Below are 16,854 nucleotides of genomic sequence, written 5' to 3' on the forward strand. Positions count from 1 at the left end.
AGTAGCTAAAAATCATTACTGGTGTGCATCTTAAGACAAAACAATAACACTGACATATTTTAAGATATATCAGTGCAAGTTACTTTGAGGCTCAAACATGCATTTTAGTCTAGTTTAAGCCTAATCTGAGAAACCAGGGGAAATAATAAATAAACTCTGGTAGTATCCCTCAGTTTTGATTAATTTTGCTAAACATCACACAGTATAACTGAACATGTTAACCCATCATCATGACAAATGTTTTAAAGTCAGCATGAAAGGGAAGTTGCACTAGTCGTTTCTTCCCTACACTGCAAAAAATGCTGTTCTTACTTAGAGTTTTTGTCTTGTTTCTAGTCAAAATATCTTAAAGTTCTTAAATCAAGAAGCATTTTCTAGACAAGTAAAAATTATTTTCTTGTTTTCAGGAAAAATAAGTCAAAATTAAGAGAGTTTTTCCTTAAAACAAGCAAAATAATCTGCCAATGGGGTAAGCAAAATAATCTTATTTCAAACCAAAAATAAGCTATATAATCTTGTTTTCAGTTTGAAATAAGACTATTTTGCTTACCCCATTGGCAGATTATTTTGCTTGTTTTAAGGAAAAACTCTCTTAATTTTGACTTACTTTCCTGAAAACAAGAAAATAATTTTTACTTGTCTAGAAAATGCTTCTTGATCTAAGAATTTTTAGATATTTGGACTGGAAAAAAGACAAAAATTCTAAGTAAGAACAGCATTTTTTTGCAGTGTAAAGTGCCATATATCCGAGTGAAACGCTTCTGGAACAAGAACAAATGTAGGGCGGAGCTTGATTTTGTCTGTGGGGAATTGATTGGATGGTCGTGGTTTGCTATTGGTGGATCTCATGTGAGTGACAGGTTGCCCCGCCCTCATCATCAGAGAAGAGAAGACATGCTGCAAGAGGAAGATATTCTGATTCAAGATGACCAGAACATGAATTTAAAACACAGAAAATCATTTAGAGTAAATGCTTCAATATTCCATAAAAAAATACTCATTGTCCATTTTGTTTTCATGGTGCCTTTAACTGCGTTTCAGCGTGGCGCTGTGTGATTCTGCGCTTGACCACAGGGTGTCAGTATTGAGCCACAGACAGTCATTCTGAGAGCTCAAAACATTCTAGATTGAGATCTTACTACTTTAAACATTTTGTACAAAGGCTTTATTTGTTCCAGCAAATATGAATTTGTGTTTCTTATACATTCATTTTAACCTTTAACCAATTTGCCAGCTACATAAAGCACTGCTTTTCAACAACAAAGAGAGTTTTACAGGAAAAGTAAACTCAAAAACGAAAACTGCCTCATTTATTCCCCCTCATGTCGTCACCACAGGCCGCTGTTACATTCTTCAGAATTTCTCACTTTGGTTTCCATGAAAGAATGAAAGTCTTACAGGTTTGGAACAATATGAGTAAATGATGACAGATCCTTCAGTCATTTTAAGAGCTCTGCTTCAGTCTAAATAATTACATATAAACATTACAAATAAATCCTAATATTGAATGAGGTTATATTGTTTAGTCCAGTCGAACAGAGTGTATGTTTATGAACCTAAACTCAATTCTACACATCCACATGACTGATATCTTCATCATTTCCCATGAAGCTTAGAGCACAGAGACCGAACGCTGGGATGTGTTTTTTGGAGACTGGAGGTCTCTGATGGTCCCAGATGAGTTCAGATAGTGCTTCTCAGGAAGAAATGAGGCGCTTGATCCATCCGGTGAGTTTGGTGATGCGCGTGTAGACTCCGTAATAATCAGGCCGTCCGCAGCCTCTTCCCCAGCTCACCACACCGGCCAGAAACCAGCGTCCAGACGGTTCCTGACACACCAGCGGACCACCAGAGTCGCCCTGACAGAGAAACAGACGCGTCACTTCGGCCCTCAGCAGCTTTTATGCATCATCACGGTTACGGCGGTACGATCGCGGTGTGTCACCTGACAGGCGTCTTTCCCTCCACTGCGATAACCGGCACAAATCATTCTGGGAGTGATCAGGTAACCATACGAACGCACGCATGCATCTTCACTGACCAATCGCACGTCTACTTTCTGCAGAACGTCACTCACGGCCCCTGATGGAGAGACACAGACACACAATCACAATGAAGCTCGATATATTTGATTTCCAGTGTCTAAAAACAGCGTTATTCCTACACTGCTGTCTTTTCCTCTATTTAATAACAAGCAGCAGATCAGTGAACCAGACGCACAAAAATAAAGGCACATTGTGATTCTGTTCCTCATATTTTAGTTTTGGTGGTTTAATGTTTCGCAAACTCATCAGGGGTGAAAAAGGTGACAAAGATGTGAGAGAAGAAATATCAGCTTTGAAATGTGGATTTACAGATGAATTTAGCAGATATTTAAAAAAAAACTCACTTTGTTTCAGGCCACATTCACAAGCTGTTTTTGTCTGTGAAACATTGATTGAGTGATTACACAAGACGTGATTCATTTCAGTACGTTCTACTGAATCTTTCAACAATCCTTTCATTCATGTTTATTTGCTGCTGTAGTAGTAGTAAAGAGAAAGAAATGACTGAGGCGCTACAGAGATCTGTCACGTCCAGTGTTGGGGAAAGATGCATTTAAAAGTAATGCATTACAATATTGCGTTACTTTTAATGAAAAGCAATGCGTTACATTACGTAACATTGCATAACACACGAGAATGAACCTCATTGGTGAAGCCGCACGTTTGTTCTTGTGCGTTATTCAGCTTCTGCTTACGTTCGCTGATCAATGTTTACATGCGAGTAAAAGCCTAAACGAAATCTTTTCGTCATAACAAGTGATTGATTCTCTTTAGAAAATTTGGACTAAACTGCTTGATTCATATGGATTAGTTTTCCAATCTGTTTATGAAGTTTTTGAAGTGTCAAAGTGGTTGTTACAAAGGCCATCAATGGAAGGTCTTCCGAAGATGAGCGAAGGTCTTACGGATGTGGATCGACATGAGGGTGAGTAATAAATGACAGAGATTACATTTTCAATCACAGTCTTGTCTGATTTTCAAAAACATCTTTGCTTCAATCAAAGTTTGTAAAGTTATTTTCCTCACAGTTGGAAGGAAGCCATTCTTTAACAAAGACAATTTTAAAACCTGTATGGGAAAAATTAATGAAAACAATTAATTTCTGGAACCAGCGCCACTGAAAAAGTGGCCGGCACTGTTGAACTCTACAGTAAAGCTGATCGCAACTTCAGCTTCATGCTGCTATTTGCCCCTATTTGGGTGTGAGCAAAAACACGCCGTTTTTGTTTGTGTCCCTTTAAATGCAAATGAGCTGCTGCTCCCGCCCCCTTTCCAGAAGAGGGCGGAGCTTTAACAAAGCTGGAGAATCTCACGCAGCCAAAATGACGAAAGTGTTCAGCCTTACATTGTTCAAACCGGAGTCGACACTGATGGAGAGACTCAGGAAGAAGTTACAACTTTTAGACGTTTCTGAATGGTTAGTGGATAAATTGATGTAGTTGCTGTGGAGTTGATTCAACTCATCCACTAGCATGTGCCGTCATGTTCATCTTTTGTGTTGAATTGACCCTCGTTTGTGAAGCAGTCCGGCGTAAAATGACGGCATGACAACAACAATCTACTACAACAACTCTTCCTCTTCTCTAAAGCAGCCCAACATGGCCCCGCCCCCTTTGTTGTGTGTTCTTGGGGGCGGGGTTTATGTAAATTTTAGGGTTTGTGATGTCACCAACCCGGGAAGAAGCTCATTGTAGTCCTACCAGACATTTAAAAAGCGATTTCTGTAAAAGAAAATATCTCTCTTTGCATTGAACTTTGAGCGTCGTAACTTTGCAGATGTTGTTCATGATCAAACAGCAACATTACACACTAACTAAAGTTAAAAAACTAAAATCATAATCAACCACCACTTTAAAATTTTCTTCACACTAAGAAAAAAAATGGTTCATTGGAGAACCAAAAATAATTTTTCTATGACATCGCTACAGAACCCCCCCTCTGGGACCTTAATTCGTAAAAGTATAGCGTGTGGATTCACGTGTTAACATGTGGTTTCAGTGCTCATACCTCCCTCCCGCAGCGCTCCCCATCCCGTCACCCAGCACAGCAGGTCAGCCTCCAGCTGGTGCGTCGCGGGCGGCAGACAGACCGGATGAGCCAGAGTGCTCGACCACACGGGCCGCACCAGCCGCAGCAGCGCCACGTCATAGTCGTGAGTCTCATCATCATAATAGTGATGCAAGTGAATGTGCGACACTCGAACGGCCTCCTCCGACTGACTGTTGCCATTGAGACGCAGTTTACCAAGATAGATGGTCCACACAGACGGGGAGAAGAATCTGCAGACAGAAAAGTAAGTGCATTCACGCGGACAGAACGACCACAGACCGGCAGGCGGACGCGGTCACTCACCTGTCGTCGTAGAAGCAGTGAGCCGCAGACACCACCCACTGGGCGGAGACTAAAGCCCCTCCGCATATGTGCCGCCCACTGATCTGCAGGCTGGCCTGCCATGGCCACTCCCCCTCCTCTGCATCGGCCCCGCCCACCACACGGCTGCTGAACGGCCTCAGACCACAGTCTGCAGAGAGAACATTATCAAAACACACACACACACACACACTCACTCACTGTGAGATGTTCTTACCACAGTATTTCTCGTCAGATTCATCAGGACAGTCCGTGATGAAGTCGCATTCTGGGTTTGGCTTCTTCAGACATGTCCCATCTCCACATACATACGTCATATCAGAACATGGTACACCTGAACACACACACACACACACACACACACACACACACACACACACACACACACACACACACACACACACACACACACAGAGGTACAGATACACCTCATGGGCTTTATACTGTATGTAGTAATTATAGGCAGCTTCATTTAAAAGGGTGAAATTCGTGTGAAGAACAATTCATATTTATATGGAAGTTTGGTTTCGCCACATGATAAAAAATTAAAGAAGTAATTCTGACTTTTTTCTCACAATTGCGAGTTTATATCCACAATTCTGAGATAAAACATTTAATTGTGAGATAAAAATTCACAATTACCTTTTTGGCGGAAACAAGCTTCCACATATTTCAAAACAAACAAACAAAAAAAAACAATGTAAAAGAAACATTTTTGCAAAAAGAAATTTATTTTCAGGACCATCATTTTTTTCAATTGTTACTTAATAATGGTTCATTATTTTCATGTCGAATAAATGTGTGTATATATATATATATATATATATATATTATAGTAATAATATATAGTAATACATTCTATATATAGTATTAGTACTTCACAGCAGTTTCTGTACTGTATTAAATTCATGCTTCAGTAAATGTATAAATCATTAGAATTATTTTACTGTACTAAAATTACTGCATGAGAATTTTTTTTTATTAAATGTGTTGAATTGTCAGGAAAATAATGTCACCATGCAAAAAAATCTTAATGGCCCTAATTCACTTTTTTAAATTAAAATAAAATGTATCTCATTTTGATGTCAAAATTGACCTGTTATTGACAGTTTGTGTCACCCATAAAGTGTGTGTGTGTGTGCATGAGTGTGTGTCTGTGTGTTCTTGTTTTGACTATACTTGTGAGGACCAAATGTCCTCATTTATATTGTGGAATACCTTCACAACCCACTACTGAGACATTGACTGCTCCTCACTAGTTTTATCTCAGCCAAAAGAGGTTTTTATTTAAATCTAGTGATGTGCACATGTTTCTGCAATGGGTAGGTTTAGGAGTAGGGGTAGTGTAGAGGATAGAAAATATCATTGACCTGATATAAAATTAATGGAAGTCTATGCAATATCCTAAGATAGCAAAACAAACCTGTGTGTGTGTGTGAGTGTGTGTGTGTATCTACCATGTGTGCAGTTGTCCTCGTCACTGCCCTCACTGCAGTCCGGGTGCTGGTCACACACTTTATAGTAGTCGACACACTGACTGTCCTCTGAGCACTGGAACTGAGCGATACACACTGCACAACACACACACATGATAACACACATTGTTCAAATATAAATAGTGTTGATTGTGTCACTTTTTTAAGCACTTTTTTTAGCAAGAAGTTTTTCAACACATTTCTTTTCTTGAAAAGCGGTTTGTGTTGCATAAATTCAGTGACTCATGTAACTGAGATATTTGCATCTCACTCTGCCCCCACTCACGTCCGATGACATTTTTCACTTCCTTAAAGCGTTTCTTTAGAATTGGGTAGAAAATATTGTTTGGCATTAGTCATAACTGTTTCCAAGCATCATGAAATGAATAAATGGGAATTCACCGCAGTTTCTTTCATCTAGTCCGTTGGCGCAGTCTGATATACCGTCACACGCCGGCACGCAGAGACCGTTTATGTTGCAAAGCACCTGACCAGGACAAGCTGAGCAAACACACACACACACACAGTCAGTGTTTTAAACAGCATGTAGGTTTACTAAGTTTAGTGGTTAATAAAGAGGTGTACTAACGATCGGACTGGTTAAAGATGCTGTAGTGAACCTGCAGGCCCGGGCCGGTGAGAGAAACCTCTGACGTCATGGACACGGTGACGTTGGAGGACAGCAGGTAGATCCGCTCCGCGTACGGCTGCAAACCTCGGACGCCGCACAGCCTGCGCACAAACACACTGCCGTCACACACTGACACACACGCTGGTGCATGCGTCTGCAGGACTGACCTGCGGTTCTGGATGCTCCATCTGCCCTGCGTGCACGTCTGGCTGTAACTCGCGCGGTTCAGCTCATATCCTTCAAAGAACAAAGTCAGACCGAACTCTACTGACGGCACCTGATCACACACACACACGAACATAATGATTTTTATACTGTACAAACGGTATATTCTCTCCCCTAACCCTACCCTTCACATAAAAGTTTCTGCATTTTTGCATTTTAAAAACTGAACAGTCTAAAGAGAGAGTCTTACAGTGAAGATCCACGTGCAGTTGGTGTCGGGAGGGTAATAACTGGGGTAGAAGGGGGTCCGTAAAATCCCCTGGATGCCGTCTTTCATCTCTAACACAACACTGTAGGAACATTCTGAAACACAACATGACAAACACAACCTCAGCATTGCTTAACAACACATTCAAAAAAGATTGCAAGAAAAAATGCATTAAAAAAATGTGCTGGTAAACTATTTTCTCTGTCATTCTAAATTCAAAACATCATGCCAATAAAGGTATTTCAATTGAGTTGAGTTGAATTGTTTACCCTGGTCCGGCCAGGCCCGTGCGCTCAGAGAAAACGTATCCTCGTAATTGTACAGACCCTGTTTCCAAACCACCGTCATCCAGTTAGCAGACGACAAGAGCTGCACCGTCTGCTCGTACCGGCTGCATCCGTACAGCCTGAGGGAGAGATTAAACACACCCTACAGTAACAGTCATCAGAGACGGTGCAGCTGACACGAGCAAAGATGAATATTTGTCTCACGAGGTGATGAGATGAGAGTCTGCTGGCGTGACCGAGTCGTAGATGATCAGTCGGTCACGACACTCCGCCAGGAGCCACTCCACCCTGAGCTCCAGACGGGACCCCGCAGGGGCCCTCAGGTGCCACAGACACGAGGAGCGCTGCGTGTTCGGCCCCTCCAGCAGCACGGGCTCCGTGGAGAGCAGCGACGTGTAGCGGTAACAGTCTGTGAGGAAAGGACACTTCAGGACAGACGAGTCTCAGAGATGTTGGGGTGCAGGAGCGCCTGCAGGATTTCATCTACTCAATATATTCAATATATGCTCATGGTAAATACTGAACTCTGCAAGAAGTTTTCATTGTCTTGAGTATGTCTAGCATTCATTGAACTATTACGCACTTCTACAGACTCTTCAGACCAAGCGACCGGTGAGAGCAACGGTTCGCCTGAGCTGAACGAATGCGTCTCTAGAGAGTTTTTATAACATGAAAGTGGAAAAAACAAATTTAAATAGATAAACTATAGAAGCTTGTTTCCGCCACAGAATAAAAAATATAATTGATAATTGCAATTTTTTATCTCACAGTTCTGACATTATTTCCTACAATTCTGACTTTATTTTGCAATTCTGACTTTATTTCTCGCAATTCTGACTTTATTCCACAATTCTGACTTTATTCCACAATTCTGAATTTATTCCACAATTCTGACTTTATTTCTCGCAATTCTGACTTTATTTCGCAATTCTGACTTTATTTCTCGCATTTCTGACTTTATTCCACAATTCTGACTTTATTTCTCGCAGTTCTGACTTTATTCCACAATTCTGACTTTATTCCGCAATTCTGACTTTATTTCTCGCAATTCTGACTTTATTCCACAATTCTGACTTTATTCCGCAATTCTGACTTTATTTCTCGCATTTCTGACTTTATTCCACAATTCTGACTTTATTCCACAATTCTGACTTTATTCCGCAATTCTGACTTTATTTCTCACAATTCTGACTTTATTCCACAATTCTGACTTTATTTCTCGCAATTCTGACTTTATTCCACAATTCTGACTTTATTCCACAATTCTGACTTTATTTCTCGCAGTTCTGACTTTATTCCGCAATTCTGACTTTATTTCGCAATTCTGACTTTATTTCTCGCAATTCTGACTTTATTCCACAATTCTGACTTTATTCCACAATTCTGAATTTATTTTTCGCAATTCTGACTTTATTCCGCAATTCTGACTTTATTTCTCGCAATTCTGACTTTATTCCACAATTCTGACTTTATTCCACAATTCTGAATTTATTTCTCGCAATTCTGACTTTATTCCGCAATTCTGACTTTATTTCTCGCAATTCTGACTTTATTTTGCAATTCTGACTTTATTTCTCGCATTTCTGACTTTATTCCACAATTCTGACTTTATTTCTCGCAGTTCTGACTTTATTTCTCGCAATTCTGACTTTATTCCACAATTCTGACTTTATTCCGCAATTCTGACTTTATTTCTCGCATTTCTGACTTTATTCCTCAATTCTGACTTTATTTCTCGCAGTTCTGACTTTATTCCGCAATTCTGACTTTATTTCGCAATTCTGACTTTATTTCTCGCAATTCTGACTTTATTCCACAATTCTGAATTTATTCCACAATTCTGACTTTATTTCTCGCAGTTCTGACTTTATTCCGCAATTCTGACTTTATTTCGCAATTCTGACTTTATTTCTCACAATTCTGACTTTATTCCACAATTCTGACTTTATTTCTCGCAATTCTGACTTTATTCCGCAATTCTGACTTTATTTCGCAATTCTGACTTTATTTCTCGCAATTCTGACTTTATTCCACAATTCTGAATTTATTCCACAATTCTGACTTTATTCCACAATTCTGAATTTATTCCACAATTCTGACTTTATTCCGCAATTCTGACTTTATTTCTCGCATTTCTGACTTTATTCCACAATTCTGAATTTATTCCACAATTCTGACTTTATTTCTCGCAATTCTGACTTTATTTCGCAATTCTGACTTTATTTCTCGCATTTCTGACTTTATTCCACAATTCTGACTTTATTTCTCGCAGTTCTGACTTTATTCCACAATTCTGACTTTATTCCGCAATTCTGACTTTATTTCTCGCAATTCTGACTTTATTCCACAATTCTGACTTTATTCCGCAATTCTGACTTTATTTCTCGCATTTCTGACTTTATTCCACAATTCTGACTTTATTCCACAATTCTGACTTTATTCCGCAATTCTGACTTTATTTCTCACAATTCTGACTTTATTCCACAATTCTGACTTTATTTCTCGCAATTCTGACTTTATTCCACAATTCTGACTTTATTCCACAATTCTGACTTTATTTCTCGCAGTTCTGACTTTATTCCGCAATTCTGACTTTATTTCGCAATTCTGACTTTATTTCTCGCAATTCTGACTTTATTCCACAATTCTGACTTTATTCCACACTTCTGAATTTATTTCTCGCAATTCTGACTTTATTCCACAATTCTGACTTTATTTCTCGCAATTCTGACTTTATTCCACAATTCTGACTTTATTCCACAATTCTGAATTTATTTCTCGCAATTCTGACTTTATTCCGCAATTCTGACTTTATTTCTCGCAATTCTGACTTTATTTTGCAATTCTGACTTTATTTCTCGCATTTCTGACTTTATTCCACAATTCTGACTTTATTTCTCGCATTTCTGACTTTATTCCACAATTCTGACTTTATTTCTCGCAGTTCTGACTTTATTCCGCAATTCTGACTTTATTTCGCAATTCTGACTTTATTTCTCGCAATTCTGACTTTATTCCACAATTCTGAATTTATTCCACAATTCTGACTTTATTTCTCGCAGTTCTGACTTTATTCCGCAATTCTGACTTTATTTCGCAATTCTGACTTTATTTCTCACAATTCTGACTTTATTCCACAATTCTGACTTTATTTCTCGCAATTCTGACTTTATTCCGCAATTCTGACTTTATTTCGCAATTCTGACTTTATTTCTCGCAATTCTGACTTTATTCCACAATTCTGAATTTATTCCACAATTCTGACTTTATTCCACAATTCTGAATTTATTCCACAATTCTGACTTTATTCCGCAATTCTGACTTTATTTCTCGCATTTCTGACTTTATTCCACAATTCTGAATTTATTCCACAATTCTGACTTTATTTCTCGCAATTCTGACTTTATTTCGCAATTCTGACTTTATTTCTCGCATTTCTGACTTTATTCCACAATTCTGACTTTATTTCTCGCAGTTCTGACTTTATTCCACAATTCTGACTTTATTCCGCAATTCTGACTTTATTTCTCGCAATTCTGACTTTATTCCACAATTCTGACTTTATTCCGCAATTCTGACTTTATTTCTCGCATTTCTGACTTTATTCCACAATTCTGACTTTATTCCACAATTCTGACTTTATTCCGCAATTCTGACTTTATTTCTCACAATTCTGACTTTATTCCACAATTCTGACTTTATTTCTCGCAATTCTGACTTTATTCCACAATTCTGACTTTATTCCACAATTCTGACTTTATTTCTCGCAGTTCTGACTTTATTCCGCAATTCTGACTTTATTTCGCAATTCTGACTTTATTTCTCGCAATTCTGACTTTATTCCACAATTCTGACTTTATTCCACAATTCTGAATTTATTTCTCGCAATTCTGACTTTATTCCGCAATTCTGACTTTATTTCTCGCAATTCTGACTTTATTCCACAATTCTGACTTTATTCCACAATTCTGAATTTATTTCTCGCAATTCTGACTTTATTCCGCAATTCTGACTTTATTTCTCGTAATTCTGACTTTATTTTGCAATTCTGACTTTATTTCTCGCATTTCTGATTTTATTCCACAATTCTGACTTTATTTCTCGCAGTTCTGACTTTATTTCTCGCAATTCTGACTTTATTCCACAATTCTGACTTTATTCCGCAATTCTGACTTTATTTCTCGCATTTCTGACTTTATTCCACAATTCTGACTTTATTTCTCGCAGTTCTGACTTTATTCCGCAATTCTGACTTTATTTCGCAATTCTGACTTTATTTCTCGCAATTCTGACTTTATTCCACAATTCTGAATTTATTCCACAATTCTGACTTTATTTCTCGCAGTTCTGACTTTATTCCGCAATTCTGACTTTATTTCGCAATTCTGACTTTATTTCTCACAATTCTGACTTTATTCCACAATTCTGACTTTATTTCTCGCAATTCTGACTTTATTCCGCAATTCTGACTTTATTTCGCAATTCTGACTTTATTTCTCGCAATTCTGACTTTATTCCACAATTCTGAATTTATTCCACAATTCTGACTTTATTCCACAATTCTGAATTTATTCCACAATTCTGACTTTATTCCGCAATTCTGACTTTATTTCTCGCATTTCTGACTTTATTCCACAATTCTGAATTTATTCCACAATTCTGACTTTATTCCACAATTCTGAATTTATTCCACAATTCTGACTTTATTTCTCGCAATTCTGACTTTATTTCGCAATTCTGACTTTATTTTGCAATTCTGACTTTATTCCACAATTCTCATTTTATTCCGCAATTCTGACTTTATTTCTCACAATTCTCATTTTATTCCGCAATTCTGACTTTATTCCACAATTCTGACTTTATTTCTCACAATTCTGACTTTATTCCACAATTCTGACTTTATTTTGCAATTCTGACTTTATTCCACAATTCTGACTTTATTTTGCAATTCTGACTTTATTTCTCGCAATTCTGACTTTATTTCTCGCAATTCTGACTTTATTCCACAATTCTGATTTTATTCCATAATTCTGACTTTATTTCTCACAATTCTGACTTTATTCCGCAATTCTGACTTTATTTCGCAATTCTGACTTTATTTCTCGCAATTCTGACTTTATTCCACAATTCTGATTTTATTCCGCAATTCTGACTTTATTTCTCGCAATTCTGACTTTATTTTGCAATTCTGACTTTATTTCTCACAATTCTGACTTTATTTTGCAATTCTGACTTTATTTCTCGCAATTCTGACTTTATTTCTCGCAATTCTGACTTTATTTTGCAATTCTGACTTTATTTCTCGCAATTCTGACTTTATTTTGCAATTCTGACTTTATTTCTCGCAATTCTGACTTTATTTCTCGCAATTCTGACTTTATTCCACAATTCTGAATTTATTCCACAATTCTGACTTTATTTCTCACAATTCTGACCTTATTCCACAATTCTAACTTTATTCCGCAATTCTGACTTTATTTTGAAATTCTGACTTTATTCCCCAATTCTGATATTATTTCTTGCAACTCTGACTTTATTTCTTGCAATTGTGAATTTAAAATGACACTTGATTTGATAATTTTGTGATCTAATGAATCATATTCAGGCATTTTTAAATGTGATTTAAAGGGTTAGTTCACCCAAAAATGGCCTTACTGAACCATTGGATTTCAACAAAAACATCTTAATTTGCATTCCGAAGATTAACGAAGGTTTTACGGGTGTAAAATGGCACGAGGGTGAGTAATTAATGACAGAATTTTCATTTTTGGGTGAACTAACCCTTTAATACTTGTTGGTGCCACTGCATTATTTCAAAACTGATTTAAAACGTGTTGAAAATGCATGAAAGTCAATTAAAACCTCAAAATTACTGTTCTAGAAAAAAATCCCACAGCAAAATAAAAAAAGAGAAAAAGAAAGAAAATCATACCAAAAGTGGCTTGAAAAAGATCTATAACTTTGGGGTTGGTTTCTGGAAAGTGAAACACAAAGCAGTAAAAACAAGTGAACAGAAATGCAGCAGAAGTCATCACACATGAGAAGCACGAGAGCGTGAGCGCGTCTGATGAGAGTTACCGGTGATGCTGAGCGACGGCAGCAGCAGCTGGAAACCCTCGTAGCTGCTGATCTGCTGAGCGTCAGTGAAGCGCTGCAGCTCTCTGAACACACTCGCGTTCAGCCGTGCCACGCTCACCTTCTCCACGTGACTGACGGGAACCGACAGGCGCAGCCAGAAGTGTGCCACCACGCTGCCCTCCCTACAGAAACACCAGAGGACACGTGAAGGTTCCTGCACAGATCTCAGCTCATTAACACAAGCGACAGCTTCCTCACCCAAAGGCGAAGACCGCTGTGAAGTTGAAGTATCTGGACAGGTCTGTGGACTTGACCAGCTTCTCAACCTGTCAAAGAGTCATGAAATAATGACTGCATGTTCTAGTGTAAAACACCTAGTTATAGATGAAGTGTCAGCTTCACCAGACAAATCCATGCTGGTTGATCAGCAATTCTGACTTTATTCTGCATTTCTGACTTTATTTCTCACAATTCTGACTTTATTCCATAATTCTGACTTTATTCCACAAATCTGACTTTATTTTGCAGTGCAGACTTCATTTCTTGCAATTCTGACTTTTTATTGCAATTCTGACTTTATTTCTCGCAATTCTGACTTTATTCCGCAAGTCTGACTTTAATCTGACTTTATTTATGAAGTCGGAAATTCTGACTAGACTTACAAGTAATCTAATTTCTTTCTTAAAGTCTGATCATAACTTTTTCAGTTACAAAAAAGCCTGTTTCTGCGACTGGGCGCTGCTGGTCTTTTCTGCAGGTGGATTGTGACTCCAGCCTCACCATGTTCTGCACAGACGTCGCCTCCGCTCTGAACTCTGAGCTCTCGTGACTGGACAGGCTCACAGAGAAGTTCTTATTCAGTATGGAAACACTGGCCGTGTACTGCTGGATCACCCGCGGCTCCGTCACCCAAACCCTGTACTCTAAACACACACACGTGAGACGGGTGGCTAAAGGTCACACTCGGAGCACTCAGTAAGTTTGTGTTGATGTTTATGTTTGTTGACTGTCGCTCCGAACCCAGCTAATGAAAATATGTTTTAAGAACGTTTGGCTAACGAAGCTTTTATATTCTTTTAAACCACAAATGCTCGTCTTGCACTGCTCTGTGATGCTCCACACATTACATAATCACGTTGGAAAGGTCACGCGTGACGTAGGCGGAAGTACCGCGGTAGGGCGAAAAACTCCATCTCATTTTCTCCTCCAACTTCAAAATCATCCGACATCGTCGTTTTACCTTTTTTTTTTTGTAAAGGTCGTTTGCGTGTTCGCTTTGTAAACACTGGATCGGTACTTCCGCCTACGTCACGAACGTGCAAAGACTAAGTCAAACACTCTTTACAGAAAAGGTGAAAACAATGATGTTGGATGATTTTGAAGTTGGAGGAGAAAATGAGATGGAGTTTTTCGTCCTACCGCGGTACTTCCGCCTACGTCACGTTCCGCCTTCAACCCGTTGTACCCCAGTGAAGTCCACTATATGGACTTGGAAAACCTTCATTTCTTTTCGACTGAAGAAAGAAAGACATGAACATGGAGGTGAGTAAATTATCAGGAAATTTTAATTCTGAAGTGAATCCTTTCGTGACAACACTTTTTTTTAAATTTTCCAATAAATAAATAAAGCATTCATTAAAAATGTCTCATATGTATTGTAAATATAATGCAAATGGCAGCCAGCAATTCTCAGTTTTATGCAATAACAACTAAATGTACAAATGTTTCCCTTTATTCCCCTTCATATGATGGATAATAAATGATTATGTTCACATTAAGCAAGCAAATTCACATTTTCTCTAGTCTTACTACTTTGGTTGGCAGTGATGTGTGGCTGTTTCCTCACCCAGAAAGTACCAGATAAGACATGAAGATCCTGCCAAGATGAAGAGGATGATGATGAAGATGAGGCCAAACAGACATTTCGGGAAGCTCCTCCTTTTATGGGACGGATCCGGATCTGCGCGAGATACCTAAACATGAAACACATGAATATTCACATATTCTTCTCAAATAACTCCACAGTTCTTGTTGTGCAATGACTGCTGTGTTATTTGAGGAAAACCTGCGCTCGTGTAATTGTGTCGTTGTCTTGATTCGGATCCGCTGTGAACCCGTTTCCGAGCTCCATCATCAACCGAACCGTTATCTCGGGTTCATCTTCGGCTCCGTCAGTCCTGATTCGGGTGGTTCTGTCTCAGATTTCACACATGTTCGGTTCTTCACACAATGTGAACGGTTCTTCACCGTTGTGTTTGCCAGTCCAAAGTCCGCTGCGGATCAATAGTGAAGTATCTGCTGATCTGAGGACAGTCCAAAGCCACAGTTTCCATACAAATGCCTCTGAATATGAATAACGGATCTCTTAAAAACAGTCAACGCCCAGCAACGCGCGCTCACCTGCGCAACGCAACTGTGACGTCACTCGCTCGGATCTCACCTGTGTGCAGATGATGCTCTTCAACAAACGGGCTTTTCCCAGTTTAAGACATTTTCTAATTCTAGGACAGATTATGTGTTCAAGTGTTGCCACCTCTATTCATATATTTAATACATGCTCCATATACAGTATTTTGTTCCATTTAAAATATATTAAGACAGCAAGCAGACGCTGGACAAGGGGAAAAGCATCCTCATGACGGAAGAAAAAGACATAGGCTAAACCTATTTTGGTGGGTTGGTTTTGTACTTACGCACTTAAAGGCTTAGTTCACCCAAAAATGAAAATAATGTCATTAATTACTCACCCTCATGTCGTTCCACACCCGTAAGACCTTCGTTCATCTTCAGAACACAAATTAAGATATTTTTGATGAAATCCGATGGCTCAGTGAGGCCTGCATAGCCAGCAATGACATTTCCTCTCTCAAGATCCATTAATGTAGTAAAAACATATTTAAATCAGTTCATGTGAGTACAGTGGTTCAATATTAATATTATAAAGCCACGAGAATATTTTTGATTTAGATTCATAACGCTCCGAAGCTTCCTGAAGCAGTGTTTTGAAATCGGCCATCAGTATATAAGTCATTATTTTGTTTTTTTGGCGCACCAAAAATATTCTCGTGGCTTTATAATATTAATATTGAACCACTGTACTCACATGAACTGATTTAAATATGTTTTTACTACATTAATGGATCTTGAGAGAGGAAATGTCATTGCTAAGGCCTCACTGAGCCATTGGATTTCATCAAAAATATCTTAATTTGTGTTCTGAAGATTAACGAAAGTCTTACGGGTGTGGAACGACATGAGTATAGGACATTGATTAAGCAATACAGTGCCAATAAAAAGTATTTGCTTCTGAAAATTCTGAAATTATATGTAAATGTACAGACGTAGGCTAAGAGCTGTGCGTGTAAACCTCACTCCTCTGAACTGAAGGGGATACATAAAGTCACCAACAACCAAAAGTCATTTTAGTTGGTAATTAGATGGGAAAGCTTTTTCTGCAACTGGAACTATTCAGTTTAAATGACAAATTTATCAAAGCATTAAACCCGAGAGAAATTGAATGGCTGTCAAGAAAGAT

General features: G+C 38.5%; 1 protein-coding gene across 3 annotated transcripts; it reads right to left on the minus strand.

Moving 5' to 3' along the window:
* Nucleotides 1-1,007: 1,007 nt before the first annotated feature.
* On the minus strand, nucleotides 1,008-15,709 carry LOC125274431 (transmembrane protease serine 6). Of its 3 annotated transcripts, XM_048200841.1 has the most exons (18): nucleotides 15,385-15,704; nucleotides 15,166-15,292; nucleotides 14,100-14,242; nucleotides 13,578-13,645; nucleotides 13,320-13,501; nucleotides 13,174-13,215; nucleotides 7,446-7,650; nucleotides 7,224-7,360; nucleotides 6,937-7,049; nucleotides 6,689-6,798; nucleotides 6,480-6,622; nucleotides 6,293-6,391; nucleotides 5,873-5,986; nucleotides 4,633-4,749; nucleotides 4,398-4,566; nucleotides 4,053-4,324; nucleotides 1,946-2,082; nucleotides 1,008-1,859 (listed from the first exon to the last, which is right to left on the minus strand). In XM_048200841.1, exons 1-18 carry the CDS (start codon nucleotides 15,451-15,453, stop codon nucleotides 1,698-1,700), a joined length of 2,409 nt encoding a protein of 802 aa, XP_048056798.1. In that variant the 5' UTR covers nucleotides 15,454-15,704; the 3' UTR covers nucleotides 1,008-1,697. The 3 variants fall into 3 exon arrangements, with proteins under 3 accessions (XP_048056798.1, XP_048056797.1, XP_048056799.1); XM_048200840.1 differs by having other exon boundaries at nucleotides 6,480-6,798; nucleotides 15,385-15,709; XM_048200842.1 differs by lacking the exon at nucleotides 13,174-13,215 and having other exon boundaries at nucleotides 15,385-15,705.
* Between the last annotated feature and the right edge of the window lie 1,145 nt (nucleotides 15,710-16,854).

The sequence above is a fragment of the Megalobrama amblycephala genome, linkage group LG8 (assembly GCF_018812025.1).
Source record: "Megalobrama amblycephala isolate DHTTF-2021 linkage group LG8, ASM1881202v1, whole genome shotgun sequence".
Taxonomy (NCBI): Eukaryota; Metazoa; Chordata; class Actinopteri; order Cypriniformes; family Xenocyprididae; genus Megalobrama; species Megalobrama amblycephala.